Here is a 23,220-nt window from a genome sequence, read left to right as displayed (position 1 = left end):
GGAAAGAATTTCGCGCCGGATGAACGATCATCGAAAGATTATTCGATGACAATTATCGATCTGCTGAGTTCGATCGTTGATTCTCGAATTCAAGTACATCGCAAAATCGCGATATTTATTAATATACACGTCGTTCGTAAACCAGGAGCTAATTTTCGAGCACGTGTATGTACGGAAGGTTTAACCCGGTAAGCAAGGAATCGTTAACACAACGTTATTACAATGACACTTTTGACACAACATATAAGGTTTTCAAATATGTTGTTCTTAATGTTATATATAACGTTATTGTTATTGTTAACAATATTTGGTTAAAAATAATATTTCTATATTATGATTTTAATATTTAGGAATATTATATTATCAAGTAACAGAAACATTTATAAAATATGTCAAAATGTTTATGAAATCCCCATAAAATTGTTGTTTCAAAAGATTTATTTAATGTTTCTTGCTTAGTGAGGATTCAAGTAGGATAGGAAATGGCGTCAAAATGATGGGAAAATGAAATGGGTTTTTGTAGTCATTTTCTCTTCATTTTGGCGTCATTTTAGCGTTATCGTGATGTTCCGTTCTACTTGGGAATTAGCTACTGTCACGATCAAAACATCAATATAGCGAGTAACGTCGGTTCACTTGCGATTCCTATTTCGCAGCCGACCACGTTTAAGGCACGTTTAAACCTGCCGGAAGCCTGCCGCGTTTCCTTTCTCTGAAAAGCGCACGAAAACAATGATCCCGTTCTGACAGTTTCCGACATGTACGAGTGTGCCTCGTCGCGCGTTGGACGCTCGCTGGAAAATTTATTATGACGAAGACACTGCAGATACTGCGGGTAGATCATGACCTTGTGCAAAAGGCGAATTTGCAAATCGGTAACAATATTATCGGCCGAGGCATCACGACAGAAGTGAGTTCTGTTCTAATCCAACGAGATGTCCGTTATATATTCGTTATTCTGTGAAAAATACGCGCTATGAAAAATGTTTCGTTATTCGGCCTTTCGGTGAGAATTAAAACGCTTTTTCGGCTGAGGCGGGCTTGGCTTGCTCTGGGAGCGATTAAATGACGTCATAAGCTCCATCTAACCTATCACAAAGCTTGTATCGTCGTTTAATTGAGAATGCTATTGAAACGTTGACTGTGCTGCACTTGATTACGTAAGCTGATGCTGTCATGCCGTGCCGTTCATGAATTTATGTATCAAAAATAACCAATCAAACATAACCAATTGCATAACAATCTATACGTAGCCAAGAAGAAAATCAATAAAACGGGTTGACGAATATTTCAATGAGAGAACTTATTTTTGACCATTTGTTCTCTCATTGGACCATTTCGATTACGCTCTGAACTTGGCTGCATTCAAACCATTTTATCCCCGATTCCATCAACTTCGGTTAACCTAATCGACCGACTGACTCAACGGAATTGGCCGGTCGTACTGTCCAATTAACTAACTGATCCATGTGGATTGGCCAATTCTGTTGAGTTAATCGGTCGATTAGGTTTACCGAAATTGGTTGATCCTCACTCATGTTTGCGCATGGTCAGTGTTAGGTCAGTATGTGCTCGTTTTCGCTACACCTTTTGCGTTTAAAACGAGATGAACAAATACGTATATTCGAGACAATAAAAAGTGGAAGTAATCGAGTGTAGATAGTGCATTACAACATAGACCCGTTATTCATGCGGTTCGACATTCATGACATTTGGACGAAAAAATACGGAGCGATTATGTGTTGGTGAAATGTGTGTGACAATGTTGGGAGCTTGATCATCACGTGTTTCTAACAACGTCTTTGGCGAAACTTACGACCTTTATTGTTATCACAGTGTAATGACAAGCCAGTGCTTAAACACACCTTAATCATCAACCTGTCACCTGACGATGAAATGACGATTACTCCGGTAAGGTCTTACAAACTCATTAGCTTACTCTTTCTCCTGTTCTTTTCGATCTTGCGAAAATTTGATTCACGATACATGTGTACACGTATCAACAATCACATAACAATAATCGTTCGTAATCATCATCTAAATAACGTGTGGAATTCTGATCATGTAAACCACTTTAATTTTTCAAGTCTCCGATAATATCTCGATATCTCACGATATATATCGCAGATTGACGATATCAGTTCTCTGTAGAGAGTATTTTTCAATATATCAGATGGTACCATGTTACATGAAACCCTCCGGATGCACACGATGGCAGCCTCTTAGGTTTGGAAGCAGCACGCCGATAAAGCCAGGTGACGTATGCTCTTTGCTGCCTGACAAATGTTGGTTTAAGGTCATCTCTGTGCCAGAAACGATGGAAAAAAACGATCAGACGTTAAAGAGAAAAGTATGACGACCACTGTTGATGCGTGACAGTTGCCGAAGGATGTTCTCAAGAGATATTACAGTCCCTTGTATTTTAGGCTGAGGAAGATTTCAACCAAGATATAGTGGACAGCAAGAAAGTATGTCTGTCGTTCAATACGGAAGCTGTTACGTCTGCTGTTGAAACTTTGAATGATTTCCTCAACGACAAGGATTCCCTGGCCAAATGTCCGATTCCTGTCATTAATGGAAACGAGCACGGAGACACAGCCGCGCCATTCTTGCAAGAAATCTATTCCACAAGGTTTTATCTCAGTCACACAATCGTGCAAAACTGCATGGAGAAAATATCGTAGTAAAAATTACTGCCAAATTTCGTGATGCTGGATCATATCAGAATGATGGCTGAAATTGTTATGTGTGTTCATTTTAATGTAATCTAAATGTAATCTTCAGTGATGTGTACAACGAAATATACCACTGAGGACTGTACCATAATTTCAGTTATAATTCCGGTATGGTCCAGCATTACGAAATTGTGCGATAATTTTTACCACAATGTTTTCTCCGTGTATCTGATAACAGAAACATGTATGTTTACCATGTATCCACGTGCATTCGAATTGCAGCTACCCAGAAGGAAGCGACGTATCCGCGACTTGCTCCAAAATATCGTCAGATCTTCCAGATGCAGCCGAGGCTTCCGTTGAATGCGAGAGCAATGCGAAACGGGAAAAGAGAAGCGACGAGTCGACGAATGTCGAGCCGGAGGAGAGACCCACGTGCGATCTCGATGCTCACTTCGATCAGGCGAGCGATCAGGAAGCGATTATCGAAGCAGTAGCACCGATGAGGGACGAATCCCGATCACCTGTTGCGCGTCGAGATCGAGCGAGCAACTCGAATCGCGAGAACAACGACGTTCCTAAGAGGGAGAAGTGCACGTATGGTACTCGGTGTTATCGGTAAACAAAGCGTTCAATCTAATTTTCTATTGATAAAAGGTCTATCCCTCTTAACTGAACTGGTGCACTGGAATTTCACTCTTTTTCCTCTTAAACGCTAAGTCATATACTTGTTTCACTCTAAAGGCGAAAAGTGCAACGTAGGTCAGCTATAAAAAGAACAGAGTGGACTATCACGGTCCTCAAAACGAACATTACAAAAGTGAGCAGATTCACTAGGTGTTGATCAATGAAATTATAAATGTTGTGGTAAATTCTTTTTCTCTGCACTTGTGTAACGTTTACCTCGTCTTGGGAACCATAATGGCCCTTCAGACTTAAATTTATCGAAATTAAAAATGTTCCTCGCAAAAAGTGCAATTTGAACAATTCACGCAGGAAGAATCCTAACCACAAGAATAACTACAGTCATCCGGGCGATGCTGATTACGATGCCGATGCCGATGAAGTGGATAACCGGGAGGAATGTCCGTATGGCAACAAGTGTTACCGCAAGAATCCACAGCACAAGGCGCAATTCAAGCATATAAGCATGCCTCGTCGTCGTCGTAAAGTCGCCAACTCTGCGCAGCAGCCGGCTGTTGTGGACACGGAAACAGACGCATCGTCCATGGAGTCCGTCGACGAGTCTGATTACGAGCCGTCCGTTTACACAGAGAGCTCAGACACGAGGAGCGACTCGGACGAGAGCAGGAGCGAATGGGAGGACGGCACGACCGGCTAACGAAGATGACTTCTTCCTTTTCTCTCTGTCGTTGGACGTTGTTACATGTCGAGAACGTACAAATTGTAGATCCATCTTTATAGCAATATGAATTTATTTTCGTACGAAATATTTATTTTTATATTGGGCTAATATATGTACCTGCAACTTACGTGCTCAACGTTTAAAAAGAAAAGTACATATAAAAGGTATTAGTTATATATTACATATATATATATGTATATATCACAACCAGTGTGTTGTCTTTTTTAAGGTTTCTCTCTCTTCTCTATTTCTAACAGAATTTCCCACAAATATATTAAATCCGATGTTCGTTTTTATCTGATTGCACTGACAGATCGAAATAATTTAAAAAACAAAAACCCGCATCGGTCAAGTTCACTCCGACTAAGAATTAGAATGCCTGGTACCCCTCGTCATCTTCCGTGGTATAATCTTCGGCTGTCCCGCGAATAGCCACGTCGGCCAGCATATGTTTCGGGATCTCGGAACCCCGTACTTTAATGGTGTAGCACGTTTTCTCCATTTTGGCCAAGCTCTGCTTGAGAGTGAAGACTTTCTTGTGCATCTCGTTACTACACGCATTTGTGTAGCCCAGGAAGGCGACGTACATGTTTCTGACGAAATTGCACGTGTGGTAGCAACTGGTTACATCACCTATTGCCAAATTGTTGATGCATCTCCGCATCAGCTCTCCAGTTAGATCAGCCATACCCATTATGTAATCGGTCGGTGGGACCAGCACTCGTGTTATTTTTGTGGCGTGTGACAGATTTTGCTCTCCTTCTGGATCGGATGACTCTAGTGGCTCAGATGGTTTCAAGGTTACATGGTATGTCAACATCTCCTCCAGCGTTATCCAGTCACGCGTGCAACCACCGTTCTCCAGGTACTCGTAAAATGTGAGCGCCTCCACATACTCCTCCAGGCCGGCACGGTAGGCCCTGTGAAACTGATACATGTCCTGACCATCCAACTCGTTCGCGATGTCTCTGAACAGCTTCTTTGCTACAGTATCGAGTCTCAACTTGGCTGTTGCCAATACGCTGTCCCGTTTGCTCTCCTTGTCGATGGTGTGCAGCAAGAAGATGATCCTCTTGCTTTCAATGGTTATATCCCGATTGATCTTGAAGATCCTCTCGTAACGGTCGTGCTTTGCGTCCAGCTCAGCCGCGTAAACACGGAACTGCCGAATCACTGGATTGTTCTCATCTATGTTCTCCAATACCTCTCTACCGTTGTCGCCGACATTGATCCTGTCTTTATTGTGATGCTGTCCACGATTCTTCCTTCCTCCTGCGAAACGGAACGTCTTGTAAGTTTAATTTTATTCTGATGGGAAAACACTTTACTTCGATTTTGGTTTAATTTTGTCTCGATAGGCAATAATAATAAATTTGGATTCATCCACTTTGAAGTTAATATGTTTACGATTATAACATAAGTGGTTTATATAGTAGTATACTATCAATCTGACGATTTTTTTTTCAATATTAGCTTGCAAATCTGGCAACTGTCGCGTAACCATATACTTTTATATCGAACTGACGCTTGTGAGACTGATACCATACGGTGTAATACGACAAAAGTGAAACGTGATATTACAATTAAGTGACTCACCTTTTCCCTGCGACATTGTAACTCTTTTATAATGACAATTCTCGTATTGTTGTTAACGATAATACAAGGTGCACAAGTTAATCACTGTGACAGTTAATCACCGTGTGGAACGTCGACGTAAACAAACTTTCCGGCGGTTTTGATCACTCGACTAATCGTTGAGTCATACTACTTGAAAATAAGAAAATTTCTGACTTATCGAGACCCTTTACTTTATTAATTTAATGTAATTACAAATAAAAATTTTTTAATTTAATAAGCATAGTGTTAAAGCGCATTTTATTTGCCATTTAATCGTGTAATTTTAAAAGACGGCTGACCAGTCGTTGAGTCATACTACGTGCTCGAATTCTCATTGAAAACAGTGGCGGCTCGTAATGGAGATCTAGGAACTAAAGTCGCTCAGCCGAAATTCGAACCTTCCTCTTTTTAGTTTAGTTATAAAAAAAACTTTTTCCGGGTTTAGTACTCGAGTACAAAAATTGGCATCACTATCAACGTAAAAATCGACAAATCCATCAATTCACTGAACTTGGACTATTTTTCACGATCGAGAAAAATGAGTTTTAATTAAAGAGCACAATAGATTTGACGTTTATTTAAACTTTAATTCATTAATGACAACAATATTTATCTCAGGACAGGTGAACATCGGCGGTGCGTCAGACGTAGAATTTACATTCAGAACAAGGGCGTTGTTGTCTCAATGAAATACCGTAATTCCGTAATTCGATCGATTTTTATTGAACCTGGACATAAAAATAACGAATGGTACAACGATTTCGGTGTTTGCGGATCGTATTTGCGAATTATTCAGCTCCGTCCAAATCGATCAGAAATTGCAATCTTTCGGCAGTATAACGGACTCTAGCACCGTTCATCTTCCTCGTCCCGTTCATTTCTTTTTTCCGGCGACACTTGTTCTCGTTCCATCTGCCGGCGCTATAAATTGAGAGATACTAATAGCCGCGCGCGCGACGTTCTTAATCCAAAGCGGCGGCGCCGGAGATAATCTCAATCAATTCTCTGGTAATCACGGCCTGCCGAGTGCGGTTGAAGGTGAGTGTGAGCTTGTCGATCATCTCGCCGGCGTTTTTGCTGGCGTTGTCCATCGCGGTCATACGGCTGGACTGTTCGCTGCAGGCGCCCTCCTTCATCGAGTAAAACAGCAACGAGGCGAGCGAGAACTCCAGGTAGCTCTGTATCACTTCGTCGTCGAGAGAGTCGTATACCGACAGCTTCGGCGCTGTCACCACAGCGTTCTTGTCGAACAACGGTAGATTATCCACCGCGTACGACACCACGGATTTGAATCTGTTGTAAACTATGCGTCCGGAACCGAAGGTGTAACTGTGAAGAAGTAACAGTTAGAAGGAATGATGGCACGCCGCCGAATCGAGAAATGGATAAGTAAGTCCCGGTCTACAGTAGGTTTTTTAAGTCTTAAGAAATTGAGACTAATTATAGTCGAATGTGAGGAGAACAATCGACTGTGATCGACCAATTTCTTAAGGCTTAAAACACTATCGTAGACCGGGAGTCGATGGTGTATCTCAAAACGAAATAAAAATCCTAAAAATGAGTAAAAATCTAACTGGGTGTTGACCAATGAAATTAAAAATATTCTAATAAATTCGCTCACTTTTTTTCTCATTTTCACTTCGTTTCGAGATACACAATCGACCACCCGGACTAAGAGGAACAGAAAAATAACGTAAGAACTTCGGATATCGAGAAGGTTCAAGAATTTTGAGAAATCAAACTTACAGAAATCCCGAGGAACTCGCTGCGATTCGGACTATGAACGAATTTGTGTACCGAGCAGATACTCGGTAGTTACTCGGTATTATCTAACACGGTTTGAATGGAACATTCCGAATAGCTACGGGTAACAGTCGAGTGGAACGTACCCGCTGTTTAATACTTCTATGGCTATCTTGGCTGCGTCGTTGAACGTCGGTGGCTTACGACCCACTTCGGAGGCGACGAACAGGATGTTGTTGGCGAACAGACGTGAGAGAATCGCCCGGGATTTCTCACCGATGCATATGATCTTCGTGTTCTCGCGTTCCTTGGAATCGGCCAATAACTGGTCGCGAATGTTGCGGGACACGCCGGTGTGTACGGCGCCGCACAAGCCACGATCGCTGGTCACAGCGATCACGAGTTTCTTCGGTTCTTCCGCGGGTGCTTCGATCTCGGCCTGCTCGTAGAAAACTTTCGTGCTGACACCGAGCGGTCGGGCCTGCTTCAAGTCGCGCTCAGCGCGATTGTATTTGGCTGCTGATACCATCTTCATGGACTGTGTGATCTTCTGAATATTCTTGACCGACTTGAGACGTATGGAAATAGCTTTGAGGGTGGCCATACCTCTCTGTTGTTGCTGCCATTGTTGCTCCTGGGCAGCTAGCCGTATAATCGTGGGGATTTGGTTGCGGAACATCGTCGGAAATCCAATTTCTGTAAATGTCAGAGTTCAAAGTAAATTCTATACTGATATTATGTATCTATGTTATCAAGTCCGTCAAAAATCATTTGCATTTTTTTTTAAGTCAGCCTTGCGATATCCTATCCTAGTTTTCTTTAATTTCTCAAAACCTTTGTAAAAATACCTAACTCTCATTGCAATAGTCACTTCGCGAGCAATTAAAGAAACATAGTATTCTTTTACGTCAACTTTCCTTCTTGTAGATCTCATAATAGCGACTATGAGCCTACGAGTATGTACCAATGTATTTTACAGAATTCTAACGTAACATTTTCTATGCAAGTATTACGTGGTAATTTATCGACGAGTGATACAATTAACATTGAAGACAAGTATAATGCGAGTATAGAAAAATATGATAGAAAGAACGTTTAACACGTCATATATCTTCTACCCGATCTTTAAATATATGTACCCCTGTCACTGTTGTATCTGAAGGTTTTTCAAATTAAGTCTCGCGTTAAGTATATAAAGTGGAATTCGGCGTAATCGATTCGGCAGAATTACAGCACGATTTACGTCAAGTCCAATAACACGATGTAACTCGGACAAATTTCAACACGACACAATATTGCTCCATTTATGTAATCGCAGGGGGAATTCGTTCCGAACATGCGCACAGGTATATTCTCGACTCGTGTTTTCGCACAGTCGACAGGTAGATCATAAATAAAAGTTGAACGATTCGCTCAGCACCGACGTGCAAGAACTCTCCACGCAGACGAGTCGACTCACCCGGCAAACTTCGAGAATGATTCCACGAAAACTCCCTTCGCCAACCTGCCCGACGATCTCCGTATCCACAGTGGAAGATACGCGGGCACGTAATGCGAGCTGGACGAATTCACGATTACCAAAGATGCTTCTTCCGCCATCTATGAGCATCGAGCGTCACTATTTTTAAAAGGATTTTATCGACCACCCTGAGCCACAATATATGGAAACGCCATTTGGCGCTCGAAAGATAATCCGAGAGAGATGATCACGGAGGTATCGTTGTCTCACTTGTGTGTTCAGTCCAATCAAAAATTTAACTTGATTCTTTATACAGAAATTTGATAAATGAAATACAGACAAATAGTATGTAAATAATCATAAATTATCGCGAATTAAGATAAATTCATATCAATTTTTAAAATACAAATATAGTTTGCTAACATAACAAAAGCAGAAGTAAATTTGTCCCTATTATATTGATTACATTTTTTATGGAAACTATAGGATATCGTTTGTTTTAAACAAATTTTTTTATTACTAAAGATGAGACTGAAAAAGAAAAAAAACTTAATTGTCGAATAATCTTTTCATATTGCAACAATATCTTTAAGAGAGAACCAATAGGTATTGCATTTAAATTTATTATTTCTTCAAAATTTTCTTACACAGATTGTTTTAACCAAGCACTTAATTTTGCCATAGTTCTCTTCCTATACAGAGGATACTTTCTATAGTTTAAAGAAAAAATATTGAACTACAAAATATGCAAACAAATTACACAATAACTTTGTTAAAGAGAAAGAAATCATTTGTACATAATTAAAAACCTATAGAGAAGACAATACAAGTACATCCCATAATGTGTAATTAACAAAACCCCTTCAGGAGAAAAAAAAGAATGATACATTTGTCGAATTCGATGCAACAAGTTTTCTATAGACGATTACACACTATCGTCGTCTATTTAGATGATCAATCTTACAGAATTTCCAGCTTACATGTACTCATAAACTACGTATCTTTGTGAGAGTAACAGTTTAATACAGGTCAATCGGTGGTCCTTGTGGATAGTATTCCTTTCTCTCGCCATTCTTATATTGACGTATTCTTTCTTTATTCATTGCAATAACACGCCGTATTCTCTTTACTCTATATGTACACTCGTACATGTCGTTAAATATTGTTCTGCATTTATCTAGGCCAATGTGATGGCCATAAGCCTCCATGCAGTCGGCAAACATCAGCTCATACGGTGCACAGTCCTTTTTGAACTGTAAACTGCCTATTTGCAGAAATGCATCTGAAAAAGGAGACTTGAACATGGGTGCGCCATATTTGGTTCCAAAAAGGCCTGTGGTCTTGTCTATCATGATGTGCCTGAAAAGATCAGCATTAAGAAATCAGCATTAAGAAATTTGAATGCATTACATAAATAGTTAGTATGATATACCGTGTAAATCTTTAATTTCCTGGTGAGTGAAATATAACCTCTCTTACATTTTATAAAATATTACATATATACAATGTGCAATTTTTCTTACGACTGTAATTTTTCCTACGTGTACTATATATACGATATCACATACCGGAAAGATTGATGATATCAGTTTCCTAATTGTTTATATTTTCAATTACCTTGAAGTTTTGTAAACGCAGAAAGAATGCCCGTCGTTGAAGAATTCTCCCTCACCTTTACGTAATCACCGCTAGAGGTTACACTACGGATGAGTGATAATCGACCGATGAATATCTGACTTGCTGTTCAGTAGGGTTGTTGAAGAATAAAGAAGAAAAATCCGACCTGTCGTTAAATTATATTATTTGAAAATAAAGGTTTTTTTCGACTCCTGTCAAAAAGGCTGGCCCGTCGTTGAATACTACTTTAAAGTAAAACACTAAAGTAAAATATAGTCTGTCCCATCATTGAGTTGTACTACTATCTTTATTTTTTCGTTAGCCTTGAGATAAGTATATGTTTTCTCACTTCAACTTATTGCACTAGTTCAGCGGTGCAGCGAAAACGAACAGACCTTTGGTCTGTAGGTGTTTTAAGCCTTAAGAAATTGACCAATCATAGTTGAACGTGAGAAGAATAATCGACCGTGTCCGATAGGAGAATTTTTTTCTTAGTTATCCTCGGAAAATATATTTTCTTATCGGATATGAGATGCGTGTGAAGCTCATAAAAAAGAAATATTGCAATCTTTCTGCTCAGCACTGTACAATCGTTGAGTTAAAAACTACCTATTGGCGTTTTTGATTTGCTGACTCGACCCGACTCAAGCAGCGTTCCGATTAAATAATTATTACAATATTGCATACTATAGTACAGTAAAGCCAGCGGCATACGATACTTGTTTTCATGCTGGATTGTTCGTTGGATGGTAATACTGCGTTTTGATTGATATATTGTCATCCATTTTTGGAAATGCACCAATCAGAACGCACTATTTCTATCCAACAAGCAATCCAGCACGAAAACGAACATTGTGTGCCGCTGGCTTAAAATAAACTATGGTTTGCAATATTGTAACGATTATCGGAACTCTGCACAAGCTGGGTCGAGTCGGCATCCAAAACGCTGTATGATTGGTGCGTACTGTTACATCTACCAATCATGTTCATCTTTCTCAAGTCAAATCACTCAACCGTTGTGTTCACGGAGCGTAGTCTAATCACATCTGCGCATGCGCGAGTGAAAACTTTCTGTCTTCTTCTTTTATGCCTCCATCTCCCATCAAGCACTGCTTCCAGTACTGGTTGACGGTTTTCTAGCGAAGAAAACGGACAGGAGGTATCTCGTGCAACCTCGTGTGAATAAGTGTACGAGACTCCGCGTATATCATTATCATAGGAAAAATGGGCGGCGAAGAAGGGCTCGGGGTGACCACCGGTCAACCAAATCTGTGCAAACAAGACTTATCCAAATTGGTAAGTTACGATTTTTTGTCAAATGCCGCGTCAGCTCTTCCTGACCCGCCACGACTTAACCTTATTCTTCCGCGCCCTTAACATACTGATTCGTCGCGGCAGCGTTTAACCGCGCTTAGATTCGCGCGAGTCCTTGGAATAACGATCTTTATTCGTTATTACTGTAAATCGAACCGATATTTTCTCCTAAGATACGCAACCGGTGCGTAATATTTCGTTCCTCACTCCTCAGAACTTTGCTCTGCAAGTTCAGTCGCGGTTCGTCGACTAAGTTTAAGCTTGGTTAAATTAGACTAATTTGTGGTTAATTTATGCTATCTACGTATTGTTTCCTTAGCATCGTCGCATGTGAATTATCGCAGCCGCAAACTTGTGTATAATCTTATTCCAAAAGACCAATACAGATATAGTTGTATGTTGGAAAATTTAGGAAAAGATTGAAATGAATCAGATAAAAATGAATCATAAACTTAGATATCTTGAGTTTCAGCCAGGCACCTGTGTGCTTATAGTTAAATTTTCTATCGCTTTAATCACTCTAAAAGCAAAACATAGGTTATTTTTATATTATTACAAAATTGTAATTATTAATAGCTATTAATGAAGATTAATCTGATAATTAAAGCAGTTGTATAGCTCAATTCTTTAGATTCGTCTATTCTTTCCTGTGATATTAATGTTAATAATATATATACACACACATGTATATACTATACACGTTTATTTTATATATATTAAATTATTTTTATTAAAACAGAATTTATTATTTTCCCTTTCTCTTTATTATTATGATTTCCCTGATATCACTTCTTGATATTATCATTGAGACATTAATATCACTTGATACATTGCGAACCAGACATTTTATTGCTAACCGTACCCAGTAGCCATGTTTTCGCCTCTAACAACGCAATATGAAATACGAGATATCTCGTCATCCAACCCCTAACGACGAAATGGGAAAGACGAGATATCTCGTCATCCGTCCGCAATATGTTAAAGAGGAATTAAATAAAGAGATGTTTATAATTTTGTATTATTATACAGGATGTGAGCAAATTGACTGCATTGTCTCGCGAAGTAATCAGCAGACAAGCAACGATTAATATCGGTGAGTATGCAAGGTCCCGATTATTTGGATTTTAATGCAGAAACTGTGTCAATCGCACAAAACGATATAAAAATGTGTATGGACTTTTTATAGGTACTATTGGACATGTAGCGCATGGAAAATCGACAATTGTAAAAGCTATTTCTGGTGTACAGACTGTTCGTTTTAAGAATGAATTAGAGAGGAACATTACTATTAAGCTCGGTGAGTATATTAAAATATGTTGGGTTCAATCGCATATTGTAATTGTTGTAAGCGGTAGCATGATGAAAGTCTTGTGCAAATGCATTTCTTGAGAAAGACGCTTTTATAATTTTTGCCGCATACAGACGATAGAAGAAGAAAGATATATGAACGTAATTATAAAAAATAGATGATATTGCCGCAACGAGTAGGAAACAATTTCATGTCTCAATCGTAATCGAACGTATCGGAACGTATCGAACGCAATGCAATAATTGCATTTATTTACAACATAAATCGACTATTAGTCATTTTGAATGATTGAATTGCGATACATGTGTATGTAAAAAGAAAGAAAGAGAGGAGAGGTAAGTACAACTTTTATTCTGTGCCAATTGGGAGCTAACATTTTGAGATATATAACACAAAGTATGAATTAGAATTGATGGCTGTGATTATATGTTAAGGTGAAGCGTGTGACATGTATCACACGCTTTATCTTACAGTATGACAGTGTATATCGTATAGTCTATTTACATTAACATAACATATATGTGCGTATTTACGAGAAATATATTCGCTATTTTTACTACTCGGTTTTGTTTCTGTTCCGAGCGTACGTTATCGAAAACGAGGACATTGGCGCCTTGTTGTGATTCGTGTATAGGCTGCAACGTCCTTATCTTGACGTTGGCTATTTTACACCGCATAGAAATTATAATAGAATGTTTAGCATCTAGATATGGATGTTTTCGTGATGCTTGTATCACGAGTGCGTGCGTTTTTATGCCTTTACGTCGCGCCGCAGTCCGGGAAAGACCGTAGCAAACGATAATACGACACTAAAGTGTGCTTTGATAGACAAGTATGCAATGTGAAAAAGTATGCAATGTGAACGAACAAACCGATCTTCCTTGCAAATCGTAATCATGGAATCTACGAGCAGGACAAAATCCAGATGTCTCTTCACGGGGATGATCTAAAATTAGACGGTAACGCTATGTCTACGTACCCGTAAAGTCCGAACCGATAATTACGGCGCGGGCCAAGCACTCCGGGGTCCTATACTGTCACTAGTATATTTGTCCGGCATCGATCTCGAACGTGCACAAAAAACATACAAAAGAAGGAGCGTTGAAGCGGAGAACGGAAGCAAAAGTGCGATGTTAAACGGACGAAAAAAAAAAAAAACTGAGCGAAAGACATAGGGGAGAGTGGTCGTATACAAGTAGAAAAAGAAAAGCAAAGATAGAAAAAAAATGAAACACAAAGCGGGACAAATGTCGACAGGGAAATGACGCACTTTAAATGTTTGGCATTGCAGACTCGGCAGACGGTACCAGCGGCGAAAAGGCAGATATATCCGGCGGCAAAAGAGCAATGCCCGCCATATACCGAAAACGACACTTCTCCCCTGGAGGCATTGATAGATTGCCACCGTTCGTCAAGCAGCCCAAGCTCGATGAGAGTCGCAACGCGTCCCGACGACTGGACGGCAGAGATAGATTCCTCCGCTCCTCGTCCTCCTCCTCCTCCTCCTCCTCTTCATCATCAATCTCAACCTCGTCGTTACCGACGTCCTCACCGACGTCGTCGTGGTTGTCGTCGTTGCCGTCGTCATCATCGTCATTATTGTCGTCATCGTCCTCAACGTCCTCATCATCGGCCTCGTCATCGTCGTTATTATCATCTTCCTCGTCAACATTTTCGTCGTCCTCATCGTTGTCAATATGGTCGGCGAAGCGGCTGCGGGCGCGAGCGCAGCGGACGTTCGAGGTGATGTATGGCACTCGCAGACGCGACAGCGGCAAAAGGAGTCTGAGTAGCTCGATGGACGCCGGCAGCGACGGCAGGCAGTCCGACGGGGAGTCGTCGTCCGACGGCCGCTCGTCGTTCGCGCGCGAGGACGCCTACATACCCGAATTGATGTTGAAGGAAGTGCGGGTGTTGCTGTACGACATCAAGTACAGCAAGGAGTATCGCGACGAGCTGACGTCGAAGCGATCATCGGCCAAGTTCAGCTCTGCGCCGAAGAAGAAGCCGGGCCTCTGGGAAGTGGAGAAGATCCTGCAGAAGCACCAACAGCACGGCGATAAGGAGCCGTTCTACCGGATCAAGTGGAAGGGCTGGGAGTCCAAGTACAACACGTGGGAGCCGCGGCGCAACCTCATCAACTGCGAGGACATGCTGTGCGAGTTTGAGGAGAACCGGCAGAAGATGATCGACCAGTTCAAGGCGCAGGAGGGTTTCTATCCGGGCGTCGGCGACGCCGAGTGCCTCTTGGCCGAGCTGCGCTGCAAAGGTGTCACGATCAAAGATCTCGACGGCATGAACGAGAACGACAGCATGTACGAACACATCCGCTTGTACCTGAAGAACGCGCGCCAGCGGGACGCGACGAAGATCAAGAGGCAGCTCCTGCACATGCTGCTGCGCGAACTGCGACGCGACCAGCTGGAGTCACTGCAGGAGTGGGAGAATGAGATGAATTGTATCGCGAAGAGCAAGCCGACGATACGAGTGGAGAACCTGGTGGACCTGGAGGGCGCGCCGCAGGACTTCTACTACATCGACAACTACCTGCCGGGTACGGGCGTCATAATACCGGACGACCCGCCGATCGGCTGCGAATGCGGCGTCTGCGAGGCCAAGTCCAGCTGCTGCTTCGCTCAGAACGGCCAGTACTTGCCGTACACGTCGGCCGGCCGGGTTCGCGTGAAGCCGGGTACTCCTATCTACGAGTGCAACAAGCGCTGCATCTGCGACGACAGCTGTCCGAACCGCGTGGTGCAGCGCGGCACCAACACTCGGCTGTGCATCTTCCGCACGGACAACGGTCGCGGCTGGGGCGTCAAGACTCTGCGAGCGATCAAGAAAGGTACCTTCGTCGTCCACTACGTCGGCGAGGTGATCAGCAGCGAAGAGGCGGAGAAGCGGGGCAAGCAGTACGACGCGTCCGGCCGGACGTACCTCTTCGACCTCGATTACAACGAGATCGACGGCCAGTGCCCGTATACGGTGGACGCCGCCATGTACGGCAACGTCTCGCACTTTATCAATCACTCGTGCGACCCGAATCTCGCGGTCTACGCCATCTGGATCAACTGCCTCGACCCGAACCTGCCGAATCTCGCGCTTTTCGCCATCAAGGACATCAAGCAGAACGAGGAGCTGACTTTCGACTACACGTGCCAGACGTCACGTGGCAACGAGAAGATGCAGCAGCAGCCGTGCGGCAATCTGGACGCCAGTGGCGCGAAGAACAAGACTCTTTGCAAGTGTGGCGCTGCCACCTGCCGGCAGTATCTCTTTTGAACGAGCGTTCCTTCTTCTCTTTTTCTTCTATTTTCCCTCCTTTTCTCTTATTTTTCTTTTTCCAAGGGGTCACACGTATTGATCAGCGTCCCTCCCTTCTACATGCATATTTTCGAGCCAGGTGATCTAAGAAGAGAAATGTACCGCCACGATTGACTCGGCTGATGGTTTCTTCGATCGTCCTTGTTTAACAGTCAAGGTCGGTCAATCTGGAAACGATTGCTCGGGGGAAGTGGCGCGAGTAACGAAGACATTCGTAGATTAAGAGCTTGCTAAAATGTCGCTGTTGCGTTTCGTCGTTCCGTCATTTCGGCGCATAATCGCAATCGTACACTTCTTCATTCGTAATTCTACTCCTTATCGACGGGTTGGAGTAATCGCTCTGATACTACAAAATACAAAGACAATCAAAACTAGATGAAAAGAATCTTACCTTGGTTGAGTCGTGGATTGAATGAGTGAGATTTTAAGGGCGCCAGTCGTCCATTTCTTCGTGATGATTGTTTTGAAGACTTGGGCCGTGTTATGGAGGAAATCACGACTCGTTTACGAGAGGAAAACTGTGAGTAGTAACGTAATCGTTGATGCGAAATTTCAGACGTATCGAATGTTACTATAAAATGCGCCAAAACATATTGTTAGTTGTGTATTCATTTTTAATAGATTCTGTTTATGTTTATATATGTATAGTTAATTGTACAAATTTGGATACGCTAGCACATTAGCGTAATGTTGAATTTACTTTTTTACTAACATAACAGAATGCATATTGGACCATATTTTGTGTGTGTGCGTGCGTGCGTGCGCGTGCGCTCATATGTAGACTATCTGTTAGACACGATAACACTTGTTTGACATACCGACTTCTGCACGAAACACGAGCTGTACTTTGACGCTCCTTATGGACGAGCTACATGATCTCGTCAAGTTGATAACATTTTCTAACGATCAAAAGTCCCGGGGAAAGCTTTCTGGATTATTGAAATATCGTAACAGTACCAGTTTTTATAACATGTTTGATCAAACAAGGAAAGAACGGGCGATAGCCATCTTTTCATTTAATCGAACATCCGGAATTCTTTAGATTTTATCGTGCCACTTGACACTTATCACGGAAATTTATATAATTTAACTCTAAAGGTGGAGAAAAAGAAAGCACTACTGTATGCACAAGTACAGTAATTGTCGCCTTAGTGATAATAAGATGTCGATAGAGGATGTCAATTGAAATCATCCTGTATGTATATTCAATTCATACACAAAGTGTTATCAAAGAATGGTTCAAAACTTTGCGAACTTGTAATATTTACTAAACTGAATAAGAAAAATATGCTCAGTCAATATAGATCCGCAGACTAATCTGCATTATCACAGATTACGCGGAATTAACTTGTTATTTTATTATTTTAATCTTTTCAGAACTAAATTGTTATTGTCCACAGTCTCTGTGAAACTTCCCGGAGATGTACCAAAGTTTTCAAATATTCATACAGAAAAAAGTTCAAGATCAGAAAATCGAGGAAAATTAGGCCCAAACTTTTCCTCATGGATATGTTAAAAATGTTTAAATTTTATTCTTCATCTCCACTAAACTGTGACAGAATTGCCGAAACAGCCAGAGAATGTCTGTTGAACGATTCCAAATAAAACGGGGATCTTTGATGTATAAAACGCGCAATGAATGCGAAAATATCAAATGTATATTTAAACAGAAGGACGATATAATATAATAAATAATAAAATAATACCTTATAATCTTTGTGATAATTCCGTTTTCATACGTTTTCATCCGTAAGAAATCGCTGTTTCAAAGAATTGACTCTAAGTATTTTCTATTCAATTTTTAACGTGTGAGTATTACAAGCCCAAATAATTTTGAACCATCTTTTAATGATACCCAATATGTATCTCAACTGATAAGTTATGAAATCACATACACACGATATTTCGATGTTAAGCGATACTTAGATATTTAGATACTTTAAATTTAATAACCTATCACTTAGTACGTTATAATTTTGTACGTTACAATAACGCGTTACAGTAGTATAATATGTATTTATTTCACGTTTTGTTCGTCGGAACTGGAGCCAAACTTGGCGGATGTCGGTGGAAACGGTGGAACGGTCGTGGGATTTTTACTGCGGTATTTATAAAGCGAAAAGGGAATCGTTGATATCGCATTTCGACATACGCGTTATGCGACGGTATTTCTACGATATGATAGATGGTGTGATGTATGTATAGAAATTCGTCTGGTTAAACACGATTATAAACACCAAGCGGAGAGTATCCTATTTTTGAAACGCTGAGAAACCGACTGTAAAATATTATATTTTCATCCTATGAAACACGTTCAATTATTCTTATGTGACGTGTAAGGACTGTATAAAATACCAAATAATTATGAGAGGATAATCTTGATAAGAATCTTTTAAATCAGCATGACGATGGCAGTAGGTCCTCTGTAATTGGATCGCATCTGATATGCCAAAAAAAAGAAAAAAAAGGAAAACAGTATGAAAAAAAAAATGTTGCCAAATATGAAATATCAACGACACATATATTTATGTGCGAGAAACAAGGTTCGATAAAATTTTCATTAAGACAATATAAAGAAAGAAGCATCATCAACTGAAATATATATCAACGATATACATGTGTATAATTAAAATGTTGACTAGATTAATCTTCGCTATAGAGATGCCGGGTCGTCTATCCGAACTGCCGAATTAAAACTGCCAAGACGTCGATCGTCGTTTAATTTTTTTTTTTTCTTTTCCTTAATATATTTTCTTTTTTTTTCTTTTCCTTAATATATTTTCTTATATTGTGTATTGCCGATTGTGTTTATAAGAAAAGAAATTTACTTGAAAAAAAAAATGTACTAGTATGTTCAAGAGGATTAAGATAGGTCGAGTAACAGTATCAGGTACTCTTATTAGTTATTATCACAGTATTAAATAGTTATAAATATGATGCGTCACATGCAACTCGTTTTGTCACGTTAGAACGATTGTATCTTTGCCCGACCATGTCGGAATGTAAAAGATTGACGCGAGCTTGTATATACATATAATATGTATGTTATATAATATATATGTATATATATATATCTATGTATACATATATCTATGTATACACATATGTGTGTATGTGTGTGCATGTGTGTGTGTTGTCCCTTGATCCCCGCACAGCTGAAGATAAGTTATTATTTCAAGCCGTATATTTTTGTTATCACCTTCGCGTGACATTATTGCTATATTTCGTTAAGACTCATCGAGATTCACTATACTTACAACTGCAATTTTGTTACACCGTTGTCCGTAAGTAATGGAAAACGCTACTTATGCACGATAACAAAGTTCGTGTGAGATTTATAGACGTCTTGCTAACGATGCACCTGAAATTATAAAATTACTGCAAATTATTGCATCATGTCCGTGCTTCGCTACTGTAGTCACATTTAACATTATCATAGAAAATTTATTATAATTTACGAGCATGTTGTGACAATGTATAATATCAAGATTGGGAAAGTTACTTTTAGAAAATAACTTATCAACATTACTTGTTAAGCATTTTGAAAGAAACAACTCGTTAATGTTGCCGTTATTCATTTTGAAAGATAACTCGTTATCGTTACTCAAGAAGTAATGGGTCGTTACAATTTTCGTTACTTTTTTTCCATCAAGTTTTGAAGAACCCTTTTTTTACTATCTTTTATTTTTACATATGTTCTGCTGCACGTGTGTAAAGTAATAAAAGTAACGGTGATATTCGTCACCGTTACCCAAAAAATGTAATTGTGCTACTGTTACCGTGTACTAATGAAACAGATCACAGTTGTTACCAAGTAGTCACCGGAAAGAGTAACTTGTGACCGTAACGACGTTACAGATGACGCGTTATTTTTCAGCCTTGTATTATACCGTTTATCTATTTGTAATCGTTAATGATTTGCTCCGAGTACGTTGGTTATATTTATACTGTGTAATAACGTAAGTAATCAAAGCTGGAATTGTCGATAACGATTAAGCACGAAGTTCTTTGACTGATCTAAATGAGCGATCGGCGAGAAAAGTCGTGATCGACGTGAAACTTTGAAGTTTGTCATTCGAAGATTTTTCTATGCATCTGTGCCTTTTGTGAAACTGAGCATTAAAGGTCTCTACGGACGTATATTAAAACGACGTTGAATTTATTTCAAAGACTGACAGACACAGCGTGCCGCTTGATGCACGCAGCTTCGAGCGAATGCGATCTTCTCCGGTTGAAGTCTGACGTAATTATGCTCCTTATTGCAGGATACGCGAACGCAAAGATTTATAAGTGCGACAATGAAAAATGTCCACCGCCAGGATGCTACACGTCCGCCGGATCTAGTAAGGACGACTCGTTCCCTTGTTTACGCCCGGCTTGCACGGGGAGATACCAATTAGTCCGTCATGTGTCCTTTGTCGATTGTCCTGGACACGACATTCTCATGGCTACTATGCTGAACGGAGCGGCCGTTATGGACGCAGCCTTGCTTTTAATCGGTAAGTCGATTTATGACATTTCTTATGGCGACCTTTCGTTTCGATCCCATTATCCCCAATAATTTTTTCTTTCCTTTCCTCTTCCGGATAATTAGTTGTTCTGTTTCGGAATTGCAGCCGCGAACGAGTCATGCCCGCAACCGCAAACATCGGAGCACTTGGCAGCCATTGAAATTATGAAGCTGAAGCATATAATTATTTTGCAAAACAAGATCGACCTGGTGAAAGAACCGCAAGCGAGAGAACAGCATGAACAGATTTTAAAGTTTATCCAAGGTGCGTCCGATATGTGCGACACGTTTCAAAACAGCGATTGTCATTGTCAATATTGCATTTTATATCATAATGAAATGTCCAGTCTCGGACTTGGATTAAAATTTATATATATATATATAGTGATATAATACGATATAATAATATATTAATATAATATTATAATACTCGCAAATTTGGAATTTAGGTACTGTAGCGGAAGGCGCGCCGATAGTTCCGATTTCAGCCCAGCTGAAGCCGAATGCCGACGTGCTGTGCCGGTTACTCGGTGACAAGGAGAAGATTCCTATTCCAATGAGAGATTTCACGTCGGAGCCGCGATTGATCGTTATCCGTTCCTTCGACGTGAATAAACCGGGCTGCGAGGTGGACGACTTGAAAGGTGGCGTCGCCGGTGGCAGCATTCTGCGAGGAGTATTGAAGGTTAAGAATTTCGCTCTCGGCTAAAGGATACGCGATACTACTTCCTTCCTTTTTATCTGTCGTGTCTTAATGTAAAATGTTATTTCGAACGCGATAGGTCGGCATGGAGATCGAGGTTCGCCCAGGATTGGTGTCCAAGGACAGTGAGGGAAAATTGACCTGTCGTCCGATATTTTCACGCATCGTGTCTTTGTTCGCCGAACAAAACGAGCTGCAATTTGCCGTGCCAGGTGGCTTAATAGGTACAGTCATAACGCGATCGTTTGTTAATCAGTCGGTCGTTAAGTAATTATTCGACTTGATCGTCGAATTAACTGTTCTTGATGCGATGTTAAGGTGTCGGGACAAAGATTGAACCCACCCTGTGCCGTGCTGACCGTCTAGTCGGTCAAATTCTCGGAAGTGTCGGCACATTACCAGAGATATTCATCGAACTTGAGATCTCGTATTATCTGCTCAAGCGTTTGTTGGGCGTGAGAACTGAGGGTGATAAAAAAGGCGCAAGAGTGAGTCTATTGTGATGAACTGAATTCCTTCATAATTTTTACATAATTCGAAGTTCCTACTGTAAATTTTTCCAACTAATCGGTGTTTCCTAAATAGAACCGTGTACGAACAAAAAAGATCTTTTAAAATTGAAATTCTAAAATCGCGCCGATTATATGATATTCGCATGTTATTCTGTCATTTTCTAAAAATAGAGGAAAAATGTGTGTTTAGTGTAACGAGGAACAATTTCTTATATTTCTCATATAAATTATTCTTTGTTTATAAAAATTTTATCAAAAAATACATATGATTGCATTTATATAAATACATCACAATTGCAGGTGCCGAAATTGTCGAAGGGAGAAGTATTATTAGTGAATATCGGATCATTGAGCACTGGTGGTAGAGTACTGGCTACTCGTGCCGATTTAGCAAAAATTAGCTTGACCAGTCCGGTATGCACGGAAATCAACGAGAAGATCGCATTGTCGAGACGCGTGGACAAGCATTGGCGCCTGATCGGATGGGGGCAAATCTGCGGTGGGCAGACGATAGATCCTATTCTGGATCAAAAGTAACTTCGTCGCGGATAACAGGTTCTCGAAAATTGAAGCATTATTTCTACAACTTATTCACAACGCTGTTGTTAGCCCCGTCGGTTGTACGAAATATTTGTAATAAAATGAACCTAATACTCCAGAAAGTAAGTTCGCATATTTTTTAAGCCTCCTGATCCCTTGTTGCAAACGTTTTTGTTTAATGATGTCAGAAGTGAGAAAACGCATATTAAAAATTCTTGGATTATACGTTCAAACAACTCACAAAATAATATTTGTGATCGGTTCAATATAAAATTGTTCGAACACTCAAATCAAAAATTGTAAAATTAAATAACAAAATTATGAGAATAGATAAGTCTTTCAACTTAAAACTTTGTTAAGAAAAAAAGTTCCATGTCAATGTTATTTCTTTAACTATTTATAGATTATTCGAGTAAAAGTGTTCAGACAATTTTACAAGTAAGCTGAATCGATTACAAATATTTTGTGAATACATTTTTTTTTAGTTGAACGTATAACGCAAGTATTTTTAGCATACATTTTCTCACTTCT

At 40.3% G+C, this 23,220-nt stretch overlaps 5 protein-coding genes across 14 annotated transcripts; 2 read left to right on the top strand and 3 right to left on the bottom strand.

Annotated features, from left to right (window-relative positions):
* The first annotated feature begins 740 nt into the window (after positions 1–740).
* LOC106743643 (aprataxin and PNK-like factor) lies at positions 741–4,248 on the top strand. Of its 8 annotated transcripts, none has more exons than XM_014617683.1 (6): positions 741–910; positions 1,837–1,911; positions 2,219–2,350; positions 2,427–2,632; positions 2,958–3,293; positions 3,672–4,248. In XM_014617683.1, the coding sequence occupies exons 1-6, from the start codon at positions 809–811 to the stop codon at positions 4,015–4,017; spliced, it is 1,197 nt and encodes a 398-aa protein (XP_014473169.1). In that variant the 5' UTR covers positions 741–808; the 3' UTR covers positions 4,018–4,248. The 8 variants fall into 8 exon arrangements, with proteins under 8 accessions (XP_014473169.1, XP_014473168.1, XP_014473172.1 ...); XM_014617682.1 differs by having other exon boundaries at positions 2,174–2,350; XM_014617689.1 differs by having other exon boundaries at positions 852–910; positions 1,660–1,911; positions 2,174–2,350.
* On the bottom strand, positions 4,200–6,248 carry LOC106743644 (translin-associated protein X). The gene is made up of 2 exons (XM_014617690.1): positions 5,638–6,248; positions 4,200–5,313 (listed from the first exon to the last, which is right to left on the bottom strand). The coding sequence occupies exons 1-2, from the start codon at positions 5,651–5,653 to the stop codon at positions 4,412–4,414; spliced, it is 918 nt and encodes a 305-aa protein (XP_014473176.1). The 5' UTR covers positions 5,654–6,248; the 3' UTR covers positions 4,200–4,411.
* A 109-nt stretch (positions 6,249–6,357) lies between these two features.
* Positions 6,358–8,976, bottom strand: LOC106743645 (ATP synthase subunit gamma, mitochondrial). 2 transcript variants are annotated; one of them, XM_014617691.1, is made up of 3 exons: positions 8,861–8,976; positions 7,548–8,097; positions 6,358–6,987 (listed from the first exon to the last, which is right to left on the bottom strand). In XM_014617691.1, exons 2-3 carry the CDS (start codon positions 8,078–8,080, stop codon positions 6,621–6,623), a joined length of 900 nt encoding a protein of 299 aa, XP_014473177.1. In that variant the 5' UTR covers positions 8,081–8,097; positions 8,861–8,976; the 3' UTR covers positions 6,358–6,620. The 2 variants fall into 2 exon arrangements, with proteins under 2 accessions (XP_014473177.1, XP_014473178.1); XM_014617692.1 differs by lacking the exon at positions 8,861–8,976 and adding an exon at positions 8,541–8,699.
* Positions 8,977–9,606: 630 nt separating this feature from the next.
* Positions 9,607–10,760, bottom strand: LOC106743647. Its single transcript, XM_014617693.1, has 2 exons — positions 10,478–10,760; positions 9,607–10,219 (listed from the first exon to the last, which is right to left on the bottom strand). Exon 2 carries the CDS (start codon positions 10,210–10,212, stop codon positions 9,880–9,882), a length of 333 nt encoding a protein of 110 aa, XP_014473179.1. The 5' UTR covers positions 10,213–10,219; positions 10,478–10,760; the 3' UTR covers positions 9,607–9,879.
* A 785-nt stretch (positions 10,761–11,545) lies between these two features.
* Positions 11,546–22,811, top strand: LOC106743661 (eukaryotic translation initiation factor 2 subunit 3, Y-linked-like). Of its 2 annotated transcripts, XM_014617721.1 has the most exons (9): positions 11,550–11,773; positions 12,821–12,884; positions 12,978–13,088; positions 20,690–20,923; positions 21,041–21,199; positions 21,384–21,619; positions 21,717–21,861; positions 21,956–22,125; positions 22,450–22,811. In XM_014617721.1, the coding sequence occupies exons 1-9, from the start codon at positions 11,702–11,704 to the stop codon at positions 22,684–22,686; spliced, it is 1,428 nt and encodes a 475-aa protein (XP_014473207.1). In that variant the 5' UTR covers positions 11,550–11,701; the 3' UTR covers positions 22,687–22,811. The 2 variants fall into 2 exon arrangements, with proteins under 2 accessions (XP_014473206.1, XP_014473207.1); XM_014617720.1 differs by lacking the exons at positions 20,690–20,923; positions 21,041–21,199; positions 21,384–21,619; ... (1 more) ...; positions 21,956–22,125; positions 22,450–22,811 and adding an exon at positions 14,392–18,939 and having other exon boundaries at positions 11,546–11,773.
* Positions 22,812–23,220: the final 409 nt, after the last annotated feature.

Source organism: Dinoponera quadriceps, unplaced genomic scaffold (assembly GCF_001313825.1).
Source record: "Dinoponera quadriceps isolate SergipeBrazil2010 unplaced genomic scaffold, ASM131382v1 scaffold1115, whole genome shotgun sequence".
Classification (NCBI taxonomy): domain Eukaryota; kingdom Metazoa; phylum Arthropoda; class Insecta; order Hymenoptera; family Formicidae; genus Dinoponera; species Dinoponera quadriceps.
This window is presented reverse-complemented; position numbering and strand designations above follow the sequence as displayed.

Coding starts and splice junctions, on each gene's coding strand:
- LOC106743643 (XM_014617682.1), top strand. CDS start 809: ATGACGAAGACACTGCAGATACTGCGGGTAGATCATGACCTTGTGCAA. Junction 911..1,836: donor GCCGAGGCATCACGACAGAA/GTGAGTTCTGTT, acceptor TTGTTATCACAG/TGTAATGACAAGCCAGTGCT. Junction 1,912..2,173: donor ATGAAATGACGATTACTCCG/GTAAGGTCTTAC, acceptor TCAATATATCAG/ATGGTACCATGTTACATGAA.
- LOC106743645 (XM_014617691.1), bottom strand. CDS start 8,080: ATGTTCCGCAACCAAATCCCCACGATTATACGGCTAGCTGCCCAGGAG. Junction 6,988..7,547: donor ATAGAAGTATTAAACAGCGG/GTACGTTCCACT, acceptor ACTTCTTCACAG/TTACACCTTCGGTTCCGGAC.
- LOC106743647 (XM_014617693.1), bottom strand. CDS start 10,212: ATGATAGACAAGACCACAGGCCTTTTTGGAACCAAATATGGCGCACCC.
- LOC106743661 (XM_014617720.1), top strand. CDS start 11,702: ATGGGCGGCGAAGAAGGGCTCGGGGTGACCACCGGTCAACCAAATCTG. Junction 12,885..12,977: donor ACAAGCAACGATTAATATCG/GTGAGTATGCAA, acceptor GACTTTTTATAG/GTACTATTGGACATGTAGCG. Junction 13,089..14,391: donor GAACATTACTATTAAGCTCG/GTGAGTATATTA, acceptor TTGGCATTGCAG/ACTCGGCAGACGGTACCAGC.